This window comes from Cynocephalus volans, chromosome 7 (assembly GCF_027409185.1).
Source record: "Cynocephalus volans isolate mCynVol1 chromosome 7, mCynVol1.pri, whole genome shotgun sequence".
In the NCBI taxonomy this organism is placed as follows: Eukaryota; Metazoa; Chordata; class Mammalia; order Dermoptera; family Cynocephalidae; genus Cynocephalus; species Cynocephalus volans.
Window position 1 is genome coordinate 59,018,358 of NC_084466.1, and position 25,978 is coordinate 59,044,335.

The following is a 25,978-nucleotide window of genomic DNA, read 5'->3' on the forward strand; positions in this document are numbered from 1 at the left end:
GTTTACTTTTATTTACTTTAGGAGCATAAAAGTGTAACAAACAATTATTTTATACAAAAGAAAAACATGAAACACATGTCATTAGGGCAAGGGCAAAGAGCATAGTATCTTTAATGTAATTTACATGTTTAAATTCTAAATAAATAAAAACAAATATTTTATGAGAATCTCTAGAATTCCCTGAAGTAAACTGATTGATTTTTATAAAGTAAAATACCACCAATATTTTCTCATGTGTATTAAGCAATAGTACTCTGGTTATTTTAAGTTGTCACTGCTGGGATATTTATCAAAAAGGGACAGAAATCCAATAGCCAGCAACAACACAGCAAGTTACTGAAAAGGGCTATTAATATTATCCTAAAAAAACTATATCTTGCCACTTTAATTTTCAACTCATTTGGAAATGGGGGCTTGAAAAGCACTGTATACATCACCATACTAAACTCAGCCACAGGACACCCTACATTCACACTTCATACTCCTGACTATGTATACACTGTCTACATAAAAGTTCCTTGTATCACATGAGAAGCAGCACAGATTAGCACTCACATCTACTGAAAGCCAGTATAACATGAATAATTGTGCAGTATGAACAAAGAGGCCTTTATACAGCCAAAGTCAAAGCTCTTAGTAAACCTGTTTCAACTGAGACAAGCTGACCTGAACTGGGAATTACATTTAACCCATTCATTAAAATAGCTGCACATAATAAACCACTCAGAGCAGCTTTCTGAAAAGGGGGGCGGGGGGCGGTGGTGCTAATTTTCTATGAATTCCTCTTTACAGCTACTTCACCTTTGATACTTGTACGTGCTTTTTAAAACAAAGTTTTAAGTTGATGATTCTGGCAGATACTTCTAGAATTACCACCAATCCAATTTCAGAGACTTTTATTACAACCATTAATAAGCCATTCTATTTTCATTTAAATCAAAAATACTTTAAAAGTTAACTTAAAACTTCAGTAGTTTGCTTGAATGTTGCTCTCATACACACAACGAAGGCTGTCAAGGTGCCATAATGTGCCAAAGCAGTATGCCCAGGTTATTATAAGAATCCCTTCTGTGCTGGATCTTCAGTTCTCAATGCATGTACTATCATCTACCCCTAAGGGCTCCTCTGCACAGCAGAGTTTACTAATTTTTTCCAATGAAAGGAACTTAAGACTTAAAGAGAGGCCATTACTGCTAAGCAGTCCTGGCATCCAGACACCGCCTTAAGATGTGTTAAGATCCCACTTACCACTACAGACTGATGGTGAAGGGATTTTTCCAAAAGACTAAAGAGCTGTGGCAGTTTACTGGCATACTTGTGAGAACCATATGCTTCAAAGCTGCAGTCATTAAATAATTGTTCCCCTGACCTTCAGAATGCAGCTTTCCCAAAGTTCTCTTACTTAGCTCTCAGCACATTTAATTGCTGTATCAAACCCCTATGTCCGATAGTACAGTGGTAGCTCAGTCTTCCTGAGGCCAGACTGATATATCTACCTCCCTTATTTTTACACTCAAATCATTTTATAGTCATTTTTTGAAATGAAAAAAAAAACGGTAATGAATGGGGAAGAACTGAAGAGTCTTCCCCATACCTCTAACAGCTCAATTCAAATATTTACTGAGTGCCTACTCTGAGCCAGGCAGTGTGTTGGTACATAAGGACACAGCCTCTGTTCTTCTTGAAGTAATTAATCAGAAGAGACATTCCCATAAAGAAAAAATTCCAGTATGTGTCATATGTAGTGAGACCTAGGTACTGAGAAATAATCTAGTTATCCAGAAAGAAGTATGCTAAAATGTCATTAATGGTTAGTCAAGAGTGATTACTTTCTCAACTCCTTTATACTTTTCCAAATTTTCTATTATACGCTATGATATGCATTTATTACTTTTATAGCCAGATTAAAAAACTCAATGATCAGGATAAAATAATAATAATAATGACAGTAGTAGTAACTTTTATTGAGCACTCATTACATACCCTTTGTGCTAAGTGTTTCACATATATCATCTCAACAGAATCACCCTATAATAGGAGATTAATGTCCATATTTTAGAGATGAGGAAGCCAAGAGACAAAATAACTCGCAGGAAGTGCTTTTTATCAACTAAAATTTGTACTTCTTACTTCAGAAATAAGCAGGGGTTGAGAACAAGACAAAAATAATTGGCTGTGTAATTAGAAAGAGAAGAGTCACAAATAGATGCCTTTTACTGGATGTAAAACTTAATCTCAGTTAGCCTCAGATTCTCCTATAAGACGGGAATAGGACCTACTTCATTAGGGTTTTTAGTATTAACCAAGATCATGTATGAAAAGAATGCAAAACCATGCAGTAACTGTGAGAACTATATGAGATAATACATAGCATAGTACCTAGCATGTGATAAAGCAGTCAAACACTTAGCTACTACAATTCTCCACAGGTCAAACAATATAAGACTGGCTAAATAATCTACAGCACATGCATACAATAAAATACTTTGCTATATGATATTTAAGGGCATGATAAAAATACCCATAATATATGGCTAAGTTTAAAAGATAGCTAAAGATAGTATGCACAGTAAAAGACTTCTTCTAAAAATATATAAATATACATTAATAGAAGAGACAGTAAGAGTACATTCATTCCATGATCTACAAATTGTGGATATCAGCAATTAAGACGACAATGAAAAAATCCCACACCTATGCATTCAGATAAGCAGTAGCATCACACCCAGACATCCCTATTCCATTATCCCTGGTATTCTTCTACATATACATACAAGGGTACTTCGAAAAATTCATGGAAAAACAAAATTAAAAGATAATATGACTTTTCATGAACTTTTAAAGTACCTTCATATTCGCCTATGAATACTAAGGAATTCACTCTAAAACTTCTCAAATTTTAGTGGGTGAAGAGAGGTGAAGGCGGCTATTTTGTAAGTAAAACACAAATTTTTATTTTGCATGAGTCCAGCCCTTCGTATTTTATATTGTATAAAACAGAATAATTACTTTGACTAAAAGTAGGAATATGAGAACATTTCCACAAGGGCAAATTTACCCCAAAGTATTGAGAATTTTAATTCTTAAAAGAAATTGCTATTGATCTATAAAATGAACATTTCACAGTACAGCTGCCACTGAAGTCACAATCCTGAGATTGTGACCAGAGAATACTGTCATAAAAATTAACAAGATGAAACAAAAGACACTAGTTTCTTAATTAAAAAAAAAAAAAAAAAAAAAAAAATGCACTAATAGGATGATATGAAAGCCAGTATTGAGTTAAAGGTAGAAATATCAAAGATACTGAAAAAATATGAATTCTGGTTGAGAAAGACATATTAGATATTACATTGTGAAATATTTAGTTAAGAAATGCTATTTCATTAATTTAAGGATTCTACCTCTTCCTATTTTCATTACAAATTATATTTCACTCAAATTACTAATACTTAACCGATAGCTATAAATGGATACTTAACATTCGTTCAACCTCAAAGGTGGGGGTAAAAAATAGGATTCTCTAAAGCAAAGAAACAGCCCTTTTAAACCACAGATTTTACAGAATCTCTAATTTTAAGCAGATTCTCTTAAGCAAAATGCATCCTGTTCTCAATTCACACAAAGATTCAAGACATCTGAATACAAAAATACATTCAAGACATTTGAATACATGAGAATCAACTTATTTCAGTTCTTTCCCTCTTAGTGTCATCATTAAATAAGCCCAGTAACCCAGAGACTTTATTTTCAGTATTTTAACATTGTCCCCCTCTGCTGTATGAAAAAAGAATTCAAAGATTTCATCCTTTATTTTCCTTAAGATATCACTAAGAAAAATTCTTTCAATTTGTTTCCCAGAAGATAGTTTAAAAGTTAGTAACCTGTCCCTGTATCTGCAAGGCATAAAAAAAAAAAAAAAAAAAAAAAAAAAATAGTAGTCTAAAAAATAAATAAAGTTAGTAGTGTAACAAAGTGATATACATAATACAGAGATTCCATGGTTTAAACAAGAAAAATAATCATCCTTTTAGAATATGTCTTAGAATCTAAGTTCTTCAACCCAAAACTTAGAAAAACCTAAGCAAAGAAGCTCTAACTTTGGTTGGTGGTCAGAAGTAAAAGTGTCTCCTGGACCAGGCTAAACAATTTAGTAATTATGTAAACTTGAGGAAAGCATTTAAAGCCCATAAGCTTCTGTAAAACTAAAAATAAAAACACTCACTATGCCAATTTCACAGGATTAACATCAGAATCCAATTTAGATTAATTCACTGAATATCACTGAGTACCCACTATGTGCAATGCACAGGGCAAGGGTTGCCAAACTTAGCAAATAAAAATATAGCATGGAATACACTTACACTAAAAAATTATTCATTGTTTACCTGAAACACAAACTTAACTGGGCATCCTGTACTTTATCTGGCAACACTGAGATGCACACAAAGATAAAAATAAGACATGCTTCTTATCCTTAAAAAACTTCCTGAAAATAAAAAAAAGAAAAGAGAAAAAAGAAAAAAAGATACCCCGGGGCCCTCCCAGAGACCCGAGGTCTGGAGCCAGGGACCAGACCCTCCCCCCCCTCAACCAGGCACACTGCCAGTGCCTCGGGGCCCGCCAGGGGACCCGAGGTATGGAGGAGAGGACTGGACCCCCATCCCACAACCAAGCACACTGCCAGCACCAAGGAGCATGCCAAAAACATCACCTCCATGTGGGTGGCCCCCCATAGCCACCATAGTAACCACGGGGCTGCCGCGAAAGTGGCTAGACATCACAACCACCACGCAGATGGTCCACCAGCCACTGGAGTGCACTGACACAAGAAGAGTCACTAGAAGAGACCAAAGAAAAGAAGAGGATGTGCCCATTCCAGAGTGACAGAAGAAGCATCTACTCTATGATAAGGCTGAGAGACCTGAACACACCTCTCAGCATTGGACAGATCATCTAGGCACCTAATCAACAGAGTAACCATTACTCTTTCAGAGGGAGAGAAGATATCTAGGGTTATCAGTGGTGGGAGTGGGGAGGGAGAGGGGGATAGGGAGAGATTGAACAAGGGGCACAAAGAATAAGTACAATTTGTAACAATACATATACTAGTGATATTGATTTGATCAACATATGTCAACATTGAACCCCAAAAATATGTATAATCAATTATGATTCAATAAAAATAATAAAATAAAAATAAAAATCTAAATTTAAGAAGCCAAAAAAAGAAAAAAAAAAGACTTCCTGAGAACAAGGGAAATAAAATGTATATATATAAACAAACTACTATACAAGGAAGAAAAGTGGTTATGTAGCATTTAAAGAACAGGGAAAGGAGCAAAAATAGGCAAATTGAGAACACACAGTAAAGGGGGTTGAGGAATAGTTAAAATCAAACACAAGATTTGAAAGAGAATAAAGAATAAGAGATAACAACTCCCATTTTTATGGCAACATTATTATTCACAATATCCAAGATATGGAATCAACCTAGGTGTCCACTGACAGATGAGCAGATAAAGAAAATGTGGTATATATACGCAATGAAATAAATACTAAGCCACTAAAAAGAATGGAATCTTGTCATTTGCAGCAACATGGATAAGCCTGGGAGACACTATGTTAAGTGAAATAAGTCAGGCACAGAAAGATATACACATGTTCTCACTCATGAAGGAGCTAAAAAATAGCTGAACTTTTAGAAGTAGAGAGTAGAATTGTAGTTACTAGTGTCTGAGAAGGGAAAGGGGGGACACAGATGTTGGCTAAGGAACACAAAACTACAGCTAGATAAGAAAAACAAGGTCTAGTGGTATATAGTAGTGCTAGGCATCTGTAATTAACAGTAATTTATTGTATGTTATCAAATGGCTAGAAGAGAGGTCAAACATTCACATTACAAAGAAATGATAGTTTTACAATGATTAATAAGCTAATTACCCTGATTTGATCATCATACATATACATGTATTAAAATATATTTCTGTACCCTATAAACATGTACAATCAATACTTCTCAATCAAAAAATAAATTCCTTAAAAAAGAAAAAGAAAAAGAGATGACAGTGCTTAGCCACACAAATTTGTGTATTTACCAAGGTACTCTTTTCCGCATGTATATGGGGTGGCTGAGTAATACAAGTTCTTAAGTCATTTGTCATCTATCCACAATCAATTTATATTTAAATAACTTCAAGTGGACATGTATTAACAATCTCTTGATAGAAATATACAGAAAAATACCAAACTCATAATTTTCTGACCTGTCTCCCTCTGAAACCCACCTAGAGTTTTGTGCTTCATTACTCAAACTTCCTTCATTAAACAAATTCTACATTATGTGGATAGAGCCAGTGACAGACTAAAACTCTGATAAGATTTCATCCCTCTTCTCACTCTCTATGTCCTAAGCAGATCTGTTTCACACATGCGCCTCATAATTAATCAGGTTTGTTCTTGGTAATCTTCAAGTAAATAAGTAAATGAGCAGATCCTTTTTAACTAGATGCAAAAAACTACTACTTTACTTCACAATTCATACTCCAACCCTCTGCAGCTGACATTATCTTTCTTATAGTCCCAGTTACCATTCTTCATGACACAGACCAACCCTGACCCTGCTCTTGCTCCATGATAGGAAACTTCACACTAATAACATAGTATGTTGCAGGACCTGTGTATAAAAAAGGTGTAGTAATGGAAAAAGTCTACCCATATCATTCATTCCCATGAACTCATTTATCATATACCTTCATACAGCTAAAAAGGTTTCAGAGCTCACTTAGTCATATCCCTCATTTTACAGATGCTGTAAATTTAGACCTATAATCATTTTGTGACTAGACTAAATTCATTAAATTCTCTGGCAAGCAGAGAGCCAGAGTCAGATATTTTGATTTTCAGTTCAGTATTTTTCCTACAAATTATACTACTAGATACATCTTTTGATTGACATTTAAATATTCTCTGAATATTAATCCTATTGCACATTTTACTTCCTTTTGAAAATGTAAAGAAATCTAAAAATCATATAGTTACTCAAACTGTAATTTAAATTATACATTATTTCCTCATAATAAAGTAACCTAAAATTCAGCTTAATTAAAAACAAAAAAACCAAGAAGTAGATTCACCTTTACAGTAGTTTTATAGTAGTTTATATTTTGAACTGTATGAGGTAGGGTAAGAAAAGTATTTGTACATCAAAACTGACCAAACTCATATGTTAACAGAAAAGACAATTTCAGTATCAAATCTTAAAGAGAGGATGATTACCCTATCCTTTTTTAAAAACCTCTTTATTGAAACGTATTATACCTATCTTACTAAGTACATAAGTACCACACAAGCTAAGCGGATTTTTTACACTTCACTGTACTAGAACTTGGGGGATTAAAAAGCCCTGATACTCAAATTATCATTCTTATTTACCTGTCCCTTTTAATTTAAAGATTGAAAGAATCTACAAACTTATTACCACATGGGTGATTAGTTCACCAGTATTTCTATATTTTGAAAATATTACTAGTGACAACTTTTTTTTATTTTTTATTTTAACTTCTCAATAAACATTGTAGTTGATTTTCATGACCCTTTAACCCTTTCCTCTTCCCTTCTCCTCTCCTCTCCCCACCACATCATATCTGTTCACTTGTCTTAAAACATTCAAGGAATTGTGTGACAACTCTTTTCAATTGTCTTACTTTTGTTGAAAGTACTTTAAATGTGCTCTGTTCTGGTATTATACAATGAAGAAGTCTCAGTTTCAAGCTGTAATCCTCTCCAGACGGAAGTTTCACCAAAGCAGACAACTAATAAACACAAAATTAGCATCACATTTTGTAAACTTCTATACTGAAGTGTAAAATACTTAAACTGAATATTTATAGAACTTTAATAATGTTGATTATTTTAGAAGCCTTATATAGAATATCAGATTTAAGAAATTCAAAATAATCCTTTTTTTAAATCTAGTATCCTTCAGGTGAATTCTCATATACTTAATTAAATAGCAGAAAATAATGTTTCATAATGTCATATATTTATCATACATATTAAACATTTAAATCTCAAGAAAACACAATATAAGAGAAAAATCATATAGTATACAACAAAAAGAAACTATTCATGTGCAAAACATAGTTCTACCACTACGTCTCTTAAATCACTACTTCTCTACTAAATGTTAAAAAACCAAGTTATTAAGTTGGACTCATTTAATATGGTTAGTAAATCCTAAGACATGTATAAGTCATACAACACCTAACTAGACCTTCGTCATGAAGTATACCATACGAGTGTAACCAAACCACATCTTACTAAAGTCAACCAAGTTCTGTTTTTAATTCTAAATCTAACGAAAACAACGCACATGTAGCTATAATCTACAGCATACATACTCTTATCACAAAACTTAAAATGATTCAAACTGAAAAGCAACACTGGCTTTTATTCAGCATTTTCCACATTATCTCAGGAATAAATGGCATATATCTAATAAACTGCTACAGACTATTCTGCAATATGCCATATTTGCAAATAGTAGTATTTAATCTGAATATAAAAATGGTTCAAAGATTAATAACCTCTTTTTCTGAAAATTCCACATTTACATCATTCTTCTGAACATTCTTGATCATAAGTGTAATGATTACTTGAGATTCCGTTTGATACCAGTCATACCTATTAAAAAAAAAGAAAAAAACTTAAAACAGCACTTCTAATTTTCTTAAAAGTTGTGTCAAAATAAAAACTAGTCTGATAAACAACAAGAGCACCACCTTGAGGGGTAAAAGAGCAAAGCAGCTGTTGATTCACAGAAACAATTTTATTTTATTTATTTTTGTCTTTTTCATGACCGGTAAGGGGATCTCAACCCTTGGCTTGGTGTCGTCCGCACCGCGCTCAGCCAGTGAGCGCACCGGTCATCCCTATATAGGATCCGAACCTGTGGCGGGGGCGCCGCAGCGCTCCCAAGTGCGCCACGGGGCCGGCCCAGAAACAATTTTATAACTAATTTTCTATGATCTGTACTAATGGAAAAAAACGGTAAGGTACATGATGCCCTAACCTTTCCAGTAAACTTAAATACTTATATGATTTTCTAACTTATCTCTCTAATACTATTCTGCTTAAGCTAATATTAAAGATGAAGTTCATTCTAAACAACAGCTACACACCATCAATAGTTTTACACTCTCATTTGAACCAAATACTAAGATGAAGTAAACACTTCTATTCCTGTTTTACAGATGAGAAAACTTAAGCTGAGAAAGGTGAAGCAATCAGCCAGTCAGTGGCACTGGTGCACTGGACCCAGGTCAGTGTGAGTCAACACTACAAACTCTCTTAACTGAAGCTGGGAGCAAACAGTGCTGAGCACAGGGAGAAACAACATCGTATACCTTCCGTCATTCTCAAAGTAGGTGAGAAACTAGTGTGTTTAGAGATTCTAATTATGCGTACCTTTTGCACTGAAATCTCTAAAAACATAGGAATCCTCACTTTCAAATCAGGCTAAAAAGCTATTTATCTATCCCGCCACTATATTACATTCCCAGGACCAAGCACATTGCCTGCTACACAGTGTATTTATTAAATCAATGTTGGATTATTATATGCTCCAAACACCATGATTATTATTATTTGACGTTTATGTGCCCTACACCTGCTGCTGGCACCCGGGCAAGTCAAAGTTCCTTGTCTACTAAGTATTCAGAGTTTCATCCTGTATGACCCCAAAAAGAACAATAAATTGTTTTAACATTTCCAAGCCATTTTAGGTAATTATGTCAAAAAGCACCTTGATTAAAGGAAATGAACTTTAAGAATCTCAGTTTCTCTTTGAAATTCAGTGAGGATGCCAAACTCCAGATTAATGCCTTGTGTTTCTTTCTGTTACAGTCCAAAGAATACAAGTTGTCACACTTGGCTAAGGAATAATTAAAAGTAAAGTCAAAGACCTGCTAGTTGCTTACTCATTATTGTAATTGCTGCCCTCAGCAATATTAACTTTCATGCATAATGTTCTATGAAAAACTTACTCCAAATATAAAAAGCAGGGCAAGTAACGATTCTGTCAAGACTACTACTGACTTATTCACCTGTGTACTAACATCAATTTAACTGGAAAAGAGGCTCTCCTTAATATATGCAAAGGTGACATAATATGGAATCAGGTGAAGCAACTTTAAACATGAGAACTGATTTGAATTTAACTTAAGTATAAACACCAATAGTGATCAGTAATCAGCCTTATAAATTAGTTTTTCATAAGGCTATAACAACTTTAAAAAACAAAACTAAGAAACACTTAAAAACACATGGTAAAAACTTGCTTACTTATGAAATATAGGTGTTTTTTTCCCCTCTAGGCATATTTATCATGCATTGTTTTATGAAAAAGAAACACTTACTTGATTTTTGACTGATGAGTCCGTTGGGATGCAGACTGATTTTGGCAAGTTAAAAGAGAGTTTTACAAGTCAGTTTAGCAACTGTTTATTAAAATACACTTATTAGTAATTTACCCAACACTATAGTTATTTTGATATGGAATAACTACATAAAAACTTTCTTCAAAAACAGCATGGGTAACTATAATTGTTAGATAATACTAGTCTTTATAAAAAAAAATTAGGATGTTCTACATTTTTATAATTTTATTAGTTTCAATTTCAAAAAATATTTTTCTTCTGAAATAAAAGAAGTTTAAACAGAAAACTTCTAAAGGTATGACTGGAAAAGTTTACTTATATGAAGTGTCCAGTTCTAAGACTCATTAACTCCCTAAAATGAAAATAACATTAACATTTTAAAAAACATTTTTAAGAAATAGAATATAACCTTCAGGCTTAACCATGATGTAAAACATTGCTCTGGAAACTTATAAAGAAACATTGCTGTGGTGGCTTCCTAATAACATCTTACTCCATTTCGAGCTTCTGCAACATACAAACAAGGGTACTACAAAAAATTCATGAAAAGGATCACATTATCTTTTAATTCCATTTTTCCAAGAACTTTTTGAAGTACCTTGGTACACTGTCCATCAATAAACAAAGTGATTCTTGACCAATCCATACATACTTTCCTAAACTACATGTGTGCCAGTTAAGACTATGTACATGTAAAGAACTTGTCTTGGGTCATAGATGGCCTCTAAGTTGTCCCTTAGAGAAGGGAAGAGATGGGGTTTGCAGCAAAGAAATAAGTAAAACCACTCTAGAGATCTGAGTCTAACTCAGAATTACCCTCCAGTGTTAAAGATTGAGAAATGCCTGAATCTAGAGCATATTAAGTGGAGATACTGATTAGAACAGATTATTCCAGTTCATCCTAGTATCGAGATAAAACTAGACTAAACCACAGCAGTGACAAAATGCACTAAGGCTACACAACTTGTGTGTGTTACTGGACAAAGTCTTTTCATTGTCATCCAAATGCCATTCTGTTGTTTTCAGGCCTAGTTCCAAACTCTCCTAGCAGGTGAAGAAGGAAGCCAACTTTTAAACACCTCCTCCAGTCCATTCCCCACCCCTAGGAATGTGGGCAAGCACGGAGGTATAGGGATAGCTGGACAGGGCTCACTCTGGGAGATGTTCAAATCCCCAGTCACTACATATGCACATACACTGCCTGAAGCTCACAACAACCTGCCTTAAGTAGATTAGCCTTGTTAGCCTCGTTTACACACGAAGAAATCTCAGCAAATACTTGACTTTCTCAATGCGACAAATGTAATTTTGGAAGACAAAAATGTAAATTTTTAATAACTGAAAAGACTCGAAGATCTTCATGTCCAAAACAAATGTAACACCAAATTAGAAATAAACATTTCTGGGGGGCGGGGGGGAGGGAGAAGGGAGGGAGGTTTTGGTGATGGGGAGCAATAATCAGCCACAATGTATATCGACAAAATAAAATTAAAAAAAAAAAAAAAAGAAAGAAAGAAACATTTCCAATTTTACTTAACCTTTGTAAAGTCTCAACCTACCATAAAAAAATCCTACAAGTGATTTCAACTGTTTAACCTAAATAAACATAATGACTTTTTAGTAAAGAAATAATCATCCTGACCATACATACTAAAACATAACACATCAACTTAACAACACACTAAATTCATTTTAAAAAGTCCCAATAATTTTCATGACTACAAATTTCTATATTTATTTCACGAAAAATTAATTGTAGCTCAGTTACTAAAAAGACTAGTATTTAAATGGAATTGCTTAATATTTAAATGAGATAGCTCATCCTGAGTCCTGTCTTAAATGTATTTGGTACTTGAAATTTAGTATAATTATGTAAAAACATAAAGGATGAAAACTTTGAACTTACCCCCTCAGATTCCGATCCTATTAAAAGATAAAAAGGATGCATTTTCAGATAATGGTACATGTATAGGTAAAGTTACATAGATGATTTCTATGGCACAAACACAGATTAAGCAAGCCAATTCTCCATATATTTCAAATAAAGGAAAGTGGCTTAATTTTGCATCCTGGAGTCATTTTACACTCCTTAGTAATTTCTTACTAGTAATACCACGATAGTATTGCAAAGCAAATCCATCCAAATCTCCCTTTCAACATAAGAAACTAGGCAAAAATCAGGGTATCTTTTGGAAACCTATATCTAAGGAAATGTGTACTACATAAATCATAAATTATAAAATTAAAAATAAATTTGCTTAAAACAAAAAATTTCAAATGTTTACTTCTTTTTAAATTGAAAGACCATGGGAAATCCACATAACATATTTACCATTCTGAGCTTCCTGACACCTTTTAATCCAGACAATGAAATCAGCATCTGCACCTAGAAAGAAAAAACTGACTATAACATCATTCATCTGCACAACTCAGCATATTCATTCAGCAAATATTTATTGAATAACTACTACGTCCTGGGCACAGTTTGAGGTACTGGGGATTCAGCAAAGAATAAAACAGACAAAAACACCTACCCTAACAGAGCTTATAGCAACTCTAATATTATAGCTGAAAATATACCATAGGTTTAACATTGGCTGTTCATCCTGAAAATTTTTGATTTAAAAAAAAATTAGTTTTAACTACAATCTTACTAGTTGTCCAGATACAGATAATCTACCTTTCCCCTCACCTCCCTGCTCTTAAAGGAGCTTCCTTTCACACGACAAAATCAGACTGGAATCTGATTCCTAACATGCCAACAATTAGGGTGGTATCTGGCGTGATAACTGGCAGCTGGATTGAGGTCCTGAAGCCTCTCCCAGCCTCAGTTTACCCTTCAATGCAGCTATCTGTTCTGCCTACTATTCTCTCAGTGGCTTTACTAGTTACCATGCCTTTCCTACCAACACTAAGACATATCTTTATATATTTACAGAAAACAATGTAAATGTGTACAAAAAATAAATTATTCACTTCTGAAGATCCCACATAACGATTACATATAAAGTCACAGTGCACAGAAAAACATGTTAAGAAAAATATTACATGTATTCTAAATAAGTGCTTACAAATTCAAGCTAACTACAGGTAAGATTCATGTGAAAAATAAAAAGCAATTAAAAATTCCTTGAAATTTTCCAGTTCACTAATTATAAAAGAAATTCAACTACACAGGCCTTAATAAAAATTTTAAATACACTCTCTCTCTCACACCACACACACACACACACACACACACACACACACACACACACACACACACACACACACACACACACACACACACACCATTCTAGTGAGGAATTATTGTTTCAAAGTCCTAGACTTGAATAACCTAAATAATCACTAAATAAATTCAAGCTTCCTACCATTCAACAGAAGAAAAAAACATAATATTCTGAGTTACAAATTTTTTACCCCGTCTGATTAAAAGTGGAAGCCTAACAGTTTAACCTAAATTTTTCCTGAAATTAAGTTTAAAGATAGATTTGCAAATTAAATATCCTCAATAGCAATTTTGCCAAAAAGCAGACTCCTTCTTCTGAAGACCACCTCTGCAATAATTCTAGGATAAATGTCAATGGCATGATACTGTATTACTCAAGGAATTTAGGAAGGAAACTTTTTGTTGCTCTTAAAAGGAATAGGGCTTAAAAACAAAGAGGATGGAATGACTCGTCTCTCTAAGGTTTTCAAATGTGTATCAAGGCACTAGATAACTAGACTCTTTAGAATTTGCTAATAGTGCAGATATGCTGTCTTGCTAACTGAATAGTCCTATTATTCATGTACCAAACTTGGAATAACCAAGTTTAAAAACAACCCCTATTTCCCAAGTCTCTTTTTTCTGAATTTACAGTTTCCATTGGTGCAGTCAGGCCTAAAAGTCCTTTCTCGAGTACATATACAGCAGAAAATATTCAAAATATTCCAAGCAGTAAGTTTTTAAAAATATAATACTTTAGAGCAGGGTTTCTCAACATCAGCACCACTGACATTTTGGACCAGATACTTCCTCGTGACCATACTATGCATTATAGGATGCTTAGTAGCATATCTGGCCTCTATTCACTAGCTGTCAGTAGCACATCGCCCATCTAACATTCATGATAATTAAAAATCTCTTCAGACATTGCCAAAATTTCCCCAGAAAGCAAAATTACTCCCAATTAACAACCAAAGCTTTAGAGAATTGCAATAGCACTCTATCTTAACCTAAAGATAAATGACAGTTCAATTAGGATTAGATAGTATGTAACTTCCTACAAGATTACTCACAACCTCCGTCTTTTTGTATTTTGCAGATTTTTAAATTCTTGGCTCTCACAATTTCTATATGTGTATGCAAATATCTGTATTGCTTCTGATAATTTTCATAAATTCCTCTCAAAAAGATATTAAAAACTCACAATACTCTCAAAGCTCCATGTTTCTTCTGTACCCTCTCATAATTTACCCAAACTTACACTTCACTTCTCCATAAAAAACTTTGATGTAAGATTTCCCATCTTGGCAATCTGAATAATAATTTTAAATAAATGGACTTCTGAACAAGAGAGCCAATTAAACTTTCACTTCTCCATTAGAAAAAAACGAAGCCAGACTAAGTAAAGGGAGCACATTGAGTGTTTATAGTTTCCGGCTTCTGACGGTAAAGTTTATCTGTGATTTAAATGCTAAAGAAAGGCCAATTCAATCAATTTTTAAGTGAACTCAAATTCTGCAATCAATACAAAATGTCATTAAGAGGAGGGAAAAAGTTGTTAGGTTTCTACAATTAACTTAAGATTACATGAACCAAATTCAGCTCTGGGATTTAAAACAGAAATAACACATTAGTTTATTAAAGTATAATTCTAACACTTACTATCTAATTTTTGTCCTTCTGTAAAAGTTTCCAGAGCACCAGCATAGTTTTTTTCATGGTATTCACATATCCTGCACAAGCATATTAAAAACAAATTAACATACAACATGAGATCATGGAAAACAGCCTTCTTTCTAAATTAAAAAAAAATCTTGGTATTCTCTATTGTTGGAAAAAAAATTTATTTTCAGTACATGTTAATAAGCCGAGAGTATTTCAAAAATACTGTAATATCTAGTACAACTCTAATTAAAACACAATTTTGGAACTCACTTCAGAAAGAAAATTTGGCAGGAGGAGGGGGGCAGGCAGCTGGTACAGGGATCCAAATCCTTGACCTTGGTGTTATAACACTGCACCCTAACCAATTGAGCTAACTGGCCAGCCCAGGTACTTGATTTTAATTGTATGTACTTGCTTATTCCAAAATACAATTATTTGGAAGGAATTAAACAAGTTTCTTACTTTATAAAGTCACATTTATCAACAGAAACAAGCTCGGATACAAAGTACACAAATATAGAGCTTTCACAGCATTAAATGTAGCTTATCCAGCTTGGTTGAGGAACAGGACACTCTCTAGTCAGTTAAACATAGTAAATTCTAAATGATGAACAAAAGAGATGTGAAATCTATAAGTTTCAATACCTTGCAGTTACTTCAATCATCACTATTTTAAAGCACACTAACTACAGATCTCCTATTACATACTGCGGTTACCATAATAATAGAATTGTAAGTTATTTTTTAAATTGAATCATATTCTCAGCTATAAAATGTATAAATACAGAATTTACATTTACATAAAGCTTACAATTAATTCAACAAATTATACACCTCCTATACATAGTCCAAGCCCAACAAGAAGAGTAGTTATTGCATACCCTTTTCTCAGCACAGCAGTAGAATTATTTGGATTGAGTTCAAGAGACTTCTTTGTATCAGCAACAGCATCTGTATACAAAAAGATGGGTTTTTTAGTCAGTTATTTATAGATCCTAGCAAATACCACACACAAAATTTGAATCAGTCTTGGATTTTTAAGTTTTCAAATTGGTGGAAAGGCCAAATGGTTTTAATTAGGAAAAGCTAATCCAAGATATAATTCAAATAAATATTACCCTAAAACCTTCCTTTTGACCCAATATTTAGTTTTCTTCTAAAAGTTCTTCAGTCAATGAATAAAGCTCTGTGTAACAAAGTCCATCTCCTTTTCTAATGGTACTGAGTTTTTCCCTACCCAGATTCTGAATCAGAATAATTTCTAAAGCACACACTACAGAAATACATCCTTCTTTATAAAAAGGGGCAAATAACAGCCATTTCATTCAAGTACTCTGTGAACAGTAAATGTGATGCTACTCTATCAGCATATCCAATACTATGAATAAAATCTGTATAAATTCTCCACCCACTGAAGGAAAAGACATCCATAAAATTTAAATGGGTGGTACTCAGCATGTTTGTCACATTTCAGCTACTTCACCTTGTCTGAAAGACCAATTTACAAACTCTCAAAGATAACCTCTATCTTACTTCTCACATTTTGTCTTGGGCAAAATTTACAAGTAACTTATAAAGAAGAGACAATATACTTTGTAGGAAAAGTTACCACAGTAATTCCCGAGAAGAATGTGACAATAAGCTCTTTGACAATAATATTGTGCATCATCTGGTTTCTGTTCCAAAGCCTTAGTCAGCTCCTACAAATACAAACATGTTGAGTGTCAGTAAATATTTTTTAAAAACCTTCAAATTCTATTTAAAACATGATTTTTAATCAAATACCTATAATCATAAGCTATTTGGAGGAAAGATAACAGAGAAATAAGCTTGGAGCTTTTCCTCGTAAGAAGATCAATATCTTCCCTTTTTCTCCTCTCCCTCCCCTCCCCACAAAAAGCACACAATATAATGTAATGTCTATGAACTAACTGTAAAACACTTAGCAGTTCCTGGCCTACAGTAGGAACTCAACAAATGGTAATTATTATCACCTCGTTTATTCTGTAGAGTTTAGTTGATATACATTGACCATCACAGATTTTCTCCTTCTAATTTGGAGAAGACTCAAAGATCATGTAGAATTTGAGATGCCTAGCAAATGTGAAGCTGTCCAATAAAAAAAAAAAAAAAAAAACTGGAAGTTAAATCTAGAGTTCAGGGAGGTTAACAGAATCAAATACACAATCAAGCTTACCTGGCCCTCTTCTATTCTCTGTAAATGGGAGACAGCCCTAATAAATTACAACATTATATTCAAAACCCAGATACAATCTCACAGATAGCTATTAATAATTATTCAAGAGTTAACATTAGAGAGATTAAAACTTTTGCTACCCTGGACAGAGAATATAGGTGGTAGCTAGAACAATAATGAGTAAGAAGAGATTGACAATTAATGAGGCCAAGCACAAGAGCAGGCAAACAGGAACACTGGTTCTCTGCCCATTGCTCACAAACTCTAGGGATGTGGTAGTTTTCTTAAAAGGTCAAATTACTTCAATAGCTACACGTGTCACTGACTTTGCTTTAACCTAGTACTGTGATTCTCACAAAGCAATGTACACAAATGCTCCTTGCTTACGATGGGTTACAAACTGATAAATCCATCGTAGGTTAAAAATATAAGTTGAAAATGCATTTAATACACCTGACCTACTGAACATTTAATACACCTGACCTACTGAACATCATAGCTTAGCCTAGCCTACCTTACACTACTCAAAACACTTACATTAGCCTGTAGTTGGGCAAAATCATCTAACACAGAGCCTTTTTTATAATAAAGTGTTGACTGACTATCTCACATAATTTATTGAATAACGTAATGAAAGTGAAAAACAGAATGGTTGTTTGGGCTCAAAATATAGTTTCTACTAAATGCAGATCACTTTCAAATCATCATAAAGTTGAAAAATCCTAAATCAAACCATTATAACTTGGGGGCTATCAGTACTAAGGAATTAAAACATACCTAAAATCCAAATCACTCTTTACCATCTTAACCCCTGTCACCCTGACCCAAGCAGTGATGTTAAACTTGTTACTATATTTCTGCATAAAACTCTCCAATTCCTTTCCAGGTGATTTACAGCAAAAGCCCAAGTCCTTCCTACAAGGCCCTCTGTGATATGACCCCCTGCATCTTTCAGATCTCATCTCTTACTACTCTCCCCCTTGCTCCTCCATTCTAGCCACAAAGACCTCCTTGCACTTCCTCAAACACCTCAGGACTGTGCACCTGCTGCTCCCTCTGACTAGAATGCTATTCCCCCAGATGTGCACAGACAGTTCATTCCCTACTTCCTAGTTAGACAAGACTGTGCCAGAGACAGGATTTAAATCCAGGTCTGCCTGACTCCAAAGTGGATTTTAACCACTAAACAACACTGCCTCTTAGTTACAGCTTTTTACTCTTGAGTTTCTCTATGACATTTGTATTAATGTTTTCTAATATTATGAAATTCCTAAGTTAAATAATACCATCTTGCACCAAACTTACAATTCTGAAAACAGTGAATAGCTTCTAACCTATCTACTCAAATATATCTTCAAACCAAACTTTTAGCCTCTCCTGACCAGATATATTTTGGTCGAAAATTGGCTATTACAGATTATACTGATATCTGGATCATCAATTCAAGAAGTATTTTTAAAAACATATTATATAACAGGCATAAGCCAGACCATGGGGTGGGAGGGATGACAAAGATTAAAAACACATACATACATACGCCTTTTCTTAAGTCAGGTCAAAGTTTCTGAATTTCAAACCACCGTTGCAAATAACCTTTAAATACACAATCCAATTGTCGGTAAAGAAGACCAGTTATGATGATTCAGTTAAGTAAACTAAGCAACTGACTTGATTAGGCTGTTACTGAAAAAAAGTTATCAAAAAAGATTGAGCACAAACTTAAAAACCTGACACATAAATTTATAAATCATGAATAAAACACAACCAGTTTATTCTGAGTAAGTAACATAAAATATAATAAAACCAGAAAAAAGTTAAAATAATGATTTGTGGCCTTAACTACATCTGACTTGTGGCATGTTTAGAGTTCTACTGTTTCTTTGACAACAGTTGCTGTCTGCTAGAGTACAAAGGAACTAAATGGAAGTATCTCAAAAAGCAAGGTCTTTAGTGGCAGAGGCTATTAATTTAATGCAGACCTATGCCAAACATATTGTAAACATGTCCAAAAATCTACTTACACAAAGTGAGAGTCAGAGCAACTTCTGGTTCTCAAAAATAAAGACATCTGGTGAACAATTACACTAAAATCTTTACCATGATAATGTTGAAGGAAGTACCCTGAAAACCCAGAAAAATGGGGGAGGGGGAGCCCACTCATTTTTTAAGACATTAAAATTAAGACTTGGATTTTCACAAATTTCCAAACCTTCAAAGTGTTAGGCTCTTTTAAAATGTTACTCAACAAGGTAACTTGTTAAGGTTAAAAGCAAAAGACTGCTCACTCTGTAGGCCCTTGAGCTCTGGGTCTCTCTCAATCTGGTTCCACTTTCCATTTTCTTCCACAGCTAACCCCCAACTACAGTCAAACAAGAATATCGACCCTTTTCCATTTTAAATTACCTAGCACTGCTAGAGGAGAAAACCACATTACCATGCAGAAGTGATACCGCCACACGTTTATGCTAAAACAATCTCAGCTGCACTCTCAACAAAGCTATCCCTGGTCAGCACCTCCAAAGTCAGCTACTAAACTATTAATAATATCATATATCCCTAATCCTCCGTTCTCCTTTAGCAAATGACCCACATCTCTTGAACCTAGAGACTTGCCACTTCCAAGCTGTATACTTTGAGCAAGTTAACCTCTTTATCAGTCTGAGCTTCCTCAGTAGAAGAATGGCAAATACCCATATTACCACACCTCACAGCTGTTGCAAGAATTATATGGTAGGAGTCATTTAATCTGAGTGCCTATCACATCCCAGGCATTACACTGAAGACAAAAAAAGTAAACAAGACACACAAAACTCCTGATGTCTGGAAGCTTACATTGGGGCCTAAATTTGATGTAGGCAGAAAAGCTGTCTTTTCTGAGGTGACATAATAGCTGAATATAAAGGGATAAGCATCTCCAAGTAAAACCAAGAGATAGGTCAAGAGTGAGAACAGTCTGGGCAAAAGAAACAAGTCCAAAGGCACCAGAATTGAGCTTGACAAATTCAAGCAACAGAAAGAAAGCCAGTGTGGCTCAAACCTAGATAGCAAAAAAGGCACAAGATGCCTACCTTAAAGGCCTCACTTTGGTACCCTGCAGGTCATAATAAGGAGTTTGGACCTGAAGTGTGATGGAAAGTCACAGAAGATTCATTTTTAGTAGGACATGGTCCAGTTTACATTTTTAAAATATCATTTTGGCTACTGTATGGTGAAGACAATGTAGAAAAAGCAGGACTAGAAACAGAGAGACTTCTTTGGAAACTACTACTTTAAATCCAGGCTAGGAGTGGGTGGCAGCCATAGAAGTAATGAAGTGAACTACAATGAGCTCTTTATTAGAACCAGCAGGACTTCCCAATGGGTTGAATATGTAGGATAAGAGAAATCAAAGATGTCTCCAGGGTTTTGGGCTTTCCCGGATCTATACCTGGCACCCAATACGTACTCAATGAAAGTTAGTGATTTCTCTCCTTGAAGACTTTTCTTAGCCTTTTCCATATTCTTTACTTCGCAGTCATCTCCTTTGCTACAAGAAAGAATTTTTTTTACCTCACATGTATTATCAAATCCAACTGATTCCTATCTGACTTGATCTCTCCGTGGCCCCTGACAATACTGACCAAGGCTTTCAGTCTATTATTCTGCTGACTTCTTAAAAGCTAATGTTTCCCTTGGGCTCAGTACTTAGACTTCTTCCCTTCTAGCATCATTCTTTGATCTCCTAAGTGACCACAGCTTCAGGTACATGTTGATGTATGCTGATGACTCAAGTTTATCTTAAGCATAGACAATGCTCCTGAACAATATCCACATATAGTTAGTTTTCTCTAAACTTCACCTGAAATGTCCCAGAGGCAACCCATACACATTACTCAATATCTAAAACCATCTTTCTCCTCAAACCTGTTCCCCCATCCTGAATGTGATTTTCTAAGAGGTATCATCTTAACTGATATCTTAGTGAATGGTACCAAAACTTCTACTACATTCCCCAAGCCAAAAACACAGCAGTCTATCCTTGTATTCCAATTGTCACCAAGTCCAGTGCATTTTGCATTAAATAATTCACCTTCATGTCCTCAATCACTGCCCTAGATTCAGACATTCATTTTTTACCTGGTATGTATCCCTTTGCCTCCTCCAACTAATCATTTACTTTGCTTTCAGAGTAGGTTTTGTAATTCGGATCATTTCATTTCCTTCCTCTAAATTCTTCAGAGATCTTCGTAATCAGATGATAAAACTGAAAAAACCCTGCTGGGATTTAAAGTCTTTGATGACCTGGCCTCTATTTATTCAGCCTTTAACTCCTAGCACTTGTCTCCTCATATTTTATGTTCCAGTGCTACTGAACAACTTGTATTGTCCCCAAAACAAAACAGTTATGGAATCCTTACCATGTGCCAGGCACTGTACTAAGCATGTAATACAAAAAGTACCTCACTTAAATTCATAAAAATCCTTTCAAGTAAGTCCTATTTATTCCTATTTTACAGATGAGAAATCTGCTCTAGAGTGATAAAAACTTCATTGAGATTACACAGTTATCATGAAACCAGATTTGTACCCAAGGGTCTCTGACTCAGAGCTAGGGATCTTGACCACCTTGCATATTGGTCCTCAAATGATTCTCAAAATCCATACATTTTCTCTCCCTACTGAATTGCAACCTCCTCTCTATAGTTTTTGGGTCTGTTTTTTTTTTTTCAATTTTATTTATATTTATTTGAGGGGTACAGTGTGGTGTTTGAATTCATGCATAAATTGCACAATGATTCACTTTAATACTTCCCTAGTCAGCATCTATTCTGCTATGTATGCTTAGTGTACTTTATACACAAATCCATTACGGTAGTTATCTTATATTTTAATGATGTGTTGACTTGTCTATCTCTCTACTAGACTGCAAACATCCTCACTACAGTCTCTTCATCTTTACACTCCTGGTTCCCATTTCAGCACTTGCCACTAATGTATATTGTTTATTGAATGAATGAAAAATGTGATAGTTTATGTCACATGAACATTTCCCCTTTATTCCTAATGGGATGGTCTTATACAAAATACATACATTTTAACTAACATAGTATTAAGTGACCTGAATTCCAAATTAGCTACTGTTAAAGCAGCCCTTTGGAAAATCTAGAGGGAAACAGACAGCCATCATCAAAGTTCTGGTGCTACTTATCATTACCAATTTTTAAAAATAATTTAAATTAACCTGTTCGTCTTTGTGAAAACATCATCTCAAGATTAAAAAAGAACATTTCCTGTTAACATAATTCTTATCGTGATCATTGTCCCCACACCCATAGTTTCTATTTCCAAGTTTGTGGTTGGTCCAGAGAATTTGCATTTCTAACAAACTAATGCTGCAGCTGGTCTATAGACCACACTTCTGAGAACCACTGTTGCACAGAACTAGACTAAAAGTCAGGAAACCTGTGTCCTGAAGCCCCTATTCTGCCTCTAACTGGCTGTATATACCTCTATGATAGATACTTGGATTTCTTTGGGTCTCAGTTTTTTCTGTACATTGTAAAAAGGTAAGAACTTTCAGCAATACTTGAGTTGTAAGGACTTTCAGTAGTAATTTGCATTTCTAATGAGTTACCAGGTGATTCTGATACTGCTGGTCACACATTAAGAGCCACACATTAAGAACCAAGGTACTAAAGCTAACCATGTCTACCCTAAGCAATTCTCCTACATATATACAACCAACCAAAGGAATGCATGTGTTCACCTAAATCCATGTACAAGAGTGTTCACAGCGGCTTTATTCATACTAGCTAATAACTAGAAATAACCCAAATGCCCATGGTAGAATAGTACACAGCAATAGTACACAGCAATGAAAAAACTACCACTTCACACAACAATATGGATGTATACTCACACACTAATTAAAGCTAAAATAGAGTACTTACACTCAGAGCACTTACGATTTTGTTTACGAGTGCAAGAAAAAAAAAGCAAAGCTAACTGGCAGTGATGGAGGTGAGAATAGGAATCAGCTGGAGAGTAAGGGGAATTATTGGCCGGAAAGAAACATGAAGGAGCCTTGTGGATGGAGATGTTCTTATCTTGATGTGAATGGTGTACACATATGTAAAAGTTCATCAAACTGTAGACTTAAAACTTATTTACATATACCATATCCAATAAAAACCTTAAATAAAATAAGCAAAATAGAAAGTGAAAATGAAATTCATTACATTAATGTTCTTTAAAAGTAAGTTTTATATAAATTTGATTTCCTAACAGGACCATAACAAATGTAGACTCAGAAAATTAATAGCTGTCTAGCTGACATAAGGAACTGTGGAGCAAAAGTCTCAGTGCTTCCTGTAGCATCATCCCAATACTGATCCCAGAGAAGCCTTAATCAATCACCGTATTTGAAGGCCTTTATATCCAGATCCAAAAAACATACCCAGAACTAAAAAGCCTTACCAGACCTAGTCCTTGGTTTCCTGTCCAACCCTATCTCCTACTTCCTACTCCTCTTTCATCCCACTTTAATCAAATGAGCCCTTTTGCTGCTCCCTGTACAGTCAACTTCATTCCTACCTCAGGATCTTGGAACTGGCTATTCTTCCTGCCAGGAATGCTCTTTCCCACAAAGCTTCCAAGCTCACTCCCTCATTTCTTCAGGTCTCAAAAAACCTCCTCAAAGAAGCTCTAGTACCCGAAGGTATACCTGTTCCCCAATGTTCATCGCAGCACTCTTTACAATAGCCAAGAGTTGGAACCAGCCCAAATGTCCATCATCAGATGAGTGGATATGGAAAATGTGGTACATCTGCACAATGGAATACTACTCAGCTATAAAAACGAATGAAATACTGCCATTTGCAACAACATGGATGGACCTTGAGAGAATTATATTAAGTGAAACAAGTCAGGCACAGAAAGAGAAATACCACATGTTCTCACTTATTGGTGGGAGCTAAAAATTAATATATAAATTCACATACACACACACACACACACACAAACGGCTGGGGGGAAGAAGATATAACAACCACAACTACTTGAAGTTGATACGACAAGCAAGCAGAAAGGACATTGTTGGGGGGGAGGGAGAAGGGAGGGAGGTTTTGGTGATGGGGAGCAATAATCAGCCACAATGTATATCGACAAAATAAAACTTAAAAAAAAAAAAAAAAAAGAAGCTCTAGTACCCTGTGGCAAACTTCTTCTACAAGTCATAGCTAGAAAAAAGTCTGTCTCGGCTCAAATTGCTAACCTTAACTTACGTTAGACATAAAACCATAACAAGGTTTCCTCTTTTCTGTGGTCGAAAGCAATAAACTCCTGACTAAATTTTGTGACCCCCCGGCATCACGTACCTTTAACTTGAGCTCTCTTTATTTTAATTCTTATCATTTAACTCTTGCTCTTTTACATTCCTTTACAGCTTTATAGTGTGTCTCCCACTGCAAAGTGCTTTCTAAGTCACATAAGTATATAAAGACTTTAATTCATAGCAATCCGTCTTGCACACAACTCCAAAAAAATTTTTGGATGAATAAACAAACGAGTAAATAATGAAAAGTGACAGGATATCTGAAAAGTTTCAAAGACATAAAGGAAAAGGTTTCTGTTCCAGTAAACTGAGTTCATACACTTAACACAGCACCTGGCACCTTAAGAATAGCGAGGATGGACTGGCCGGTTAGTTTAGCTGGTGAGAGCGCTGTGTTATAATACTATGGTCAAGGGTTCGGATCCCCGCACCGGCCAGCCAAAAAAAAAAAAAAAAAACTGAATTAATTAATATCACCAAGCCCAGATTTCACTTTTTTCTTATAGTCATAAATGCCATTAAAAAAAAATTCCTCTCAGGCCAACTACCTATGCACCCAAGAAATAAAATACAGGTTTATTCTCGGGACCTGCGGGGATGCAGTAGTCTTGGAGTGGGAAGAGAAAGAACAAAGGTCTGGGGAAAAGGAGACAGAGGATTTCAATACCGGGGATGAAACACAGTGAAACCAGCAGCCTCGATGCCATGAAGTAGTGCTGGGAAGGGGCGGGGTCAGCCAGCGTGCGACGCGGCCCGGGTCCCCTAAGGAGAGTAGAGAAAGTAGAAACAGGCTCTCTCACCTCTAACGCCGCTTGGGGGTCCTCGTCGATCAGAGCATCTGAGAAGCTCTGGGGAAACCTGCCAGGAAAACAACGACTTCAGCAGGGCTCACTAACCAAGGAAAGAAGGATAAGATACATAGCAAAAGGAAGAAAAAACACGCACCTCCGGGATATGGCAGGTCCTGCTGCTGCAGCCGCCGCCGCCATCCCCAATAGTGACTGCTGTTGCTGCCGGAGGTGCTACTACTGCAGTTATCAGCTACGCCGCCGCCCAAGGGGGAAACTTCTGGAGAAACACCAACCGAGCTTCCGTCCAAAGTAGCCAACGAGCAGCCACGCAGCGTGCGGATGTGGGGAGGGGACGCGACAAGCGGG

General features: G+C 35.3%; 1 protein-coding gene across 1 annotated transcript in view; it reads right to left on the reverse strand.

The window, feature by feature from the left end:
- SUGT1 (SGT1 homolog, MIS12 kinetochore complex assembly cochaperone) overlaps nucleotides 1-25,978 on the reverse strand; it is a 49,163-nt gene extending 23,185 nt beyond the window's left edge. Inside the window, exons 1-10 of the mRNA XM_063101640.1 lie at nucleotides 25,767-25,978; nucleotides 25,622-25,679; nucleotides 16,922-17,012; nucleotides 16,194-16,263; nucleotides 15,310-15,380; nucleotides 12,772-12,825; nucleotides 12,346-12,362; nucleotides 10,419-10,453; nucleotides 8,589-8,685; nucleotides 7,707-7,814 (exon numbers count right to left, since the gene is read on the reverse strand). Of these exons, the coding sequence (XP_062957710.1) occupies nucleotides 7,707-7,814; nucleotides 8,589-8,685; nucleotides 10,419-10,453; nucleotides 12,346-12,362; nucleotides 12,772-12,825; nucleotides 15,310-15,380; nucleotides 16,194-16,263; nucleotides 16,922-17,012; nucleotides 25,622-25,679; nucleotides 25,767-25,810 (645 nt within the window). The 5' untranslated portion in view covers nucleotides 25,811-25,978. The remainder of the gene's footprint in view (nucleotides 1-7,706; nucleotides 7,815-8,588; nucleotides 8,686-10,418; nucleotides 10,454-12,345; nucleotides 12,363-12,771; nucleotides 12,826-15,309; nucleotides 15,381-16,193; nucleotides 16,264-16,921; nucleotides 17,013-25,621; nucleotides 25,680-25,766) is intronic.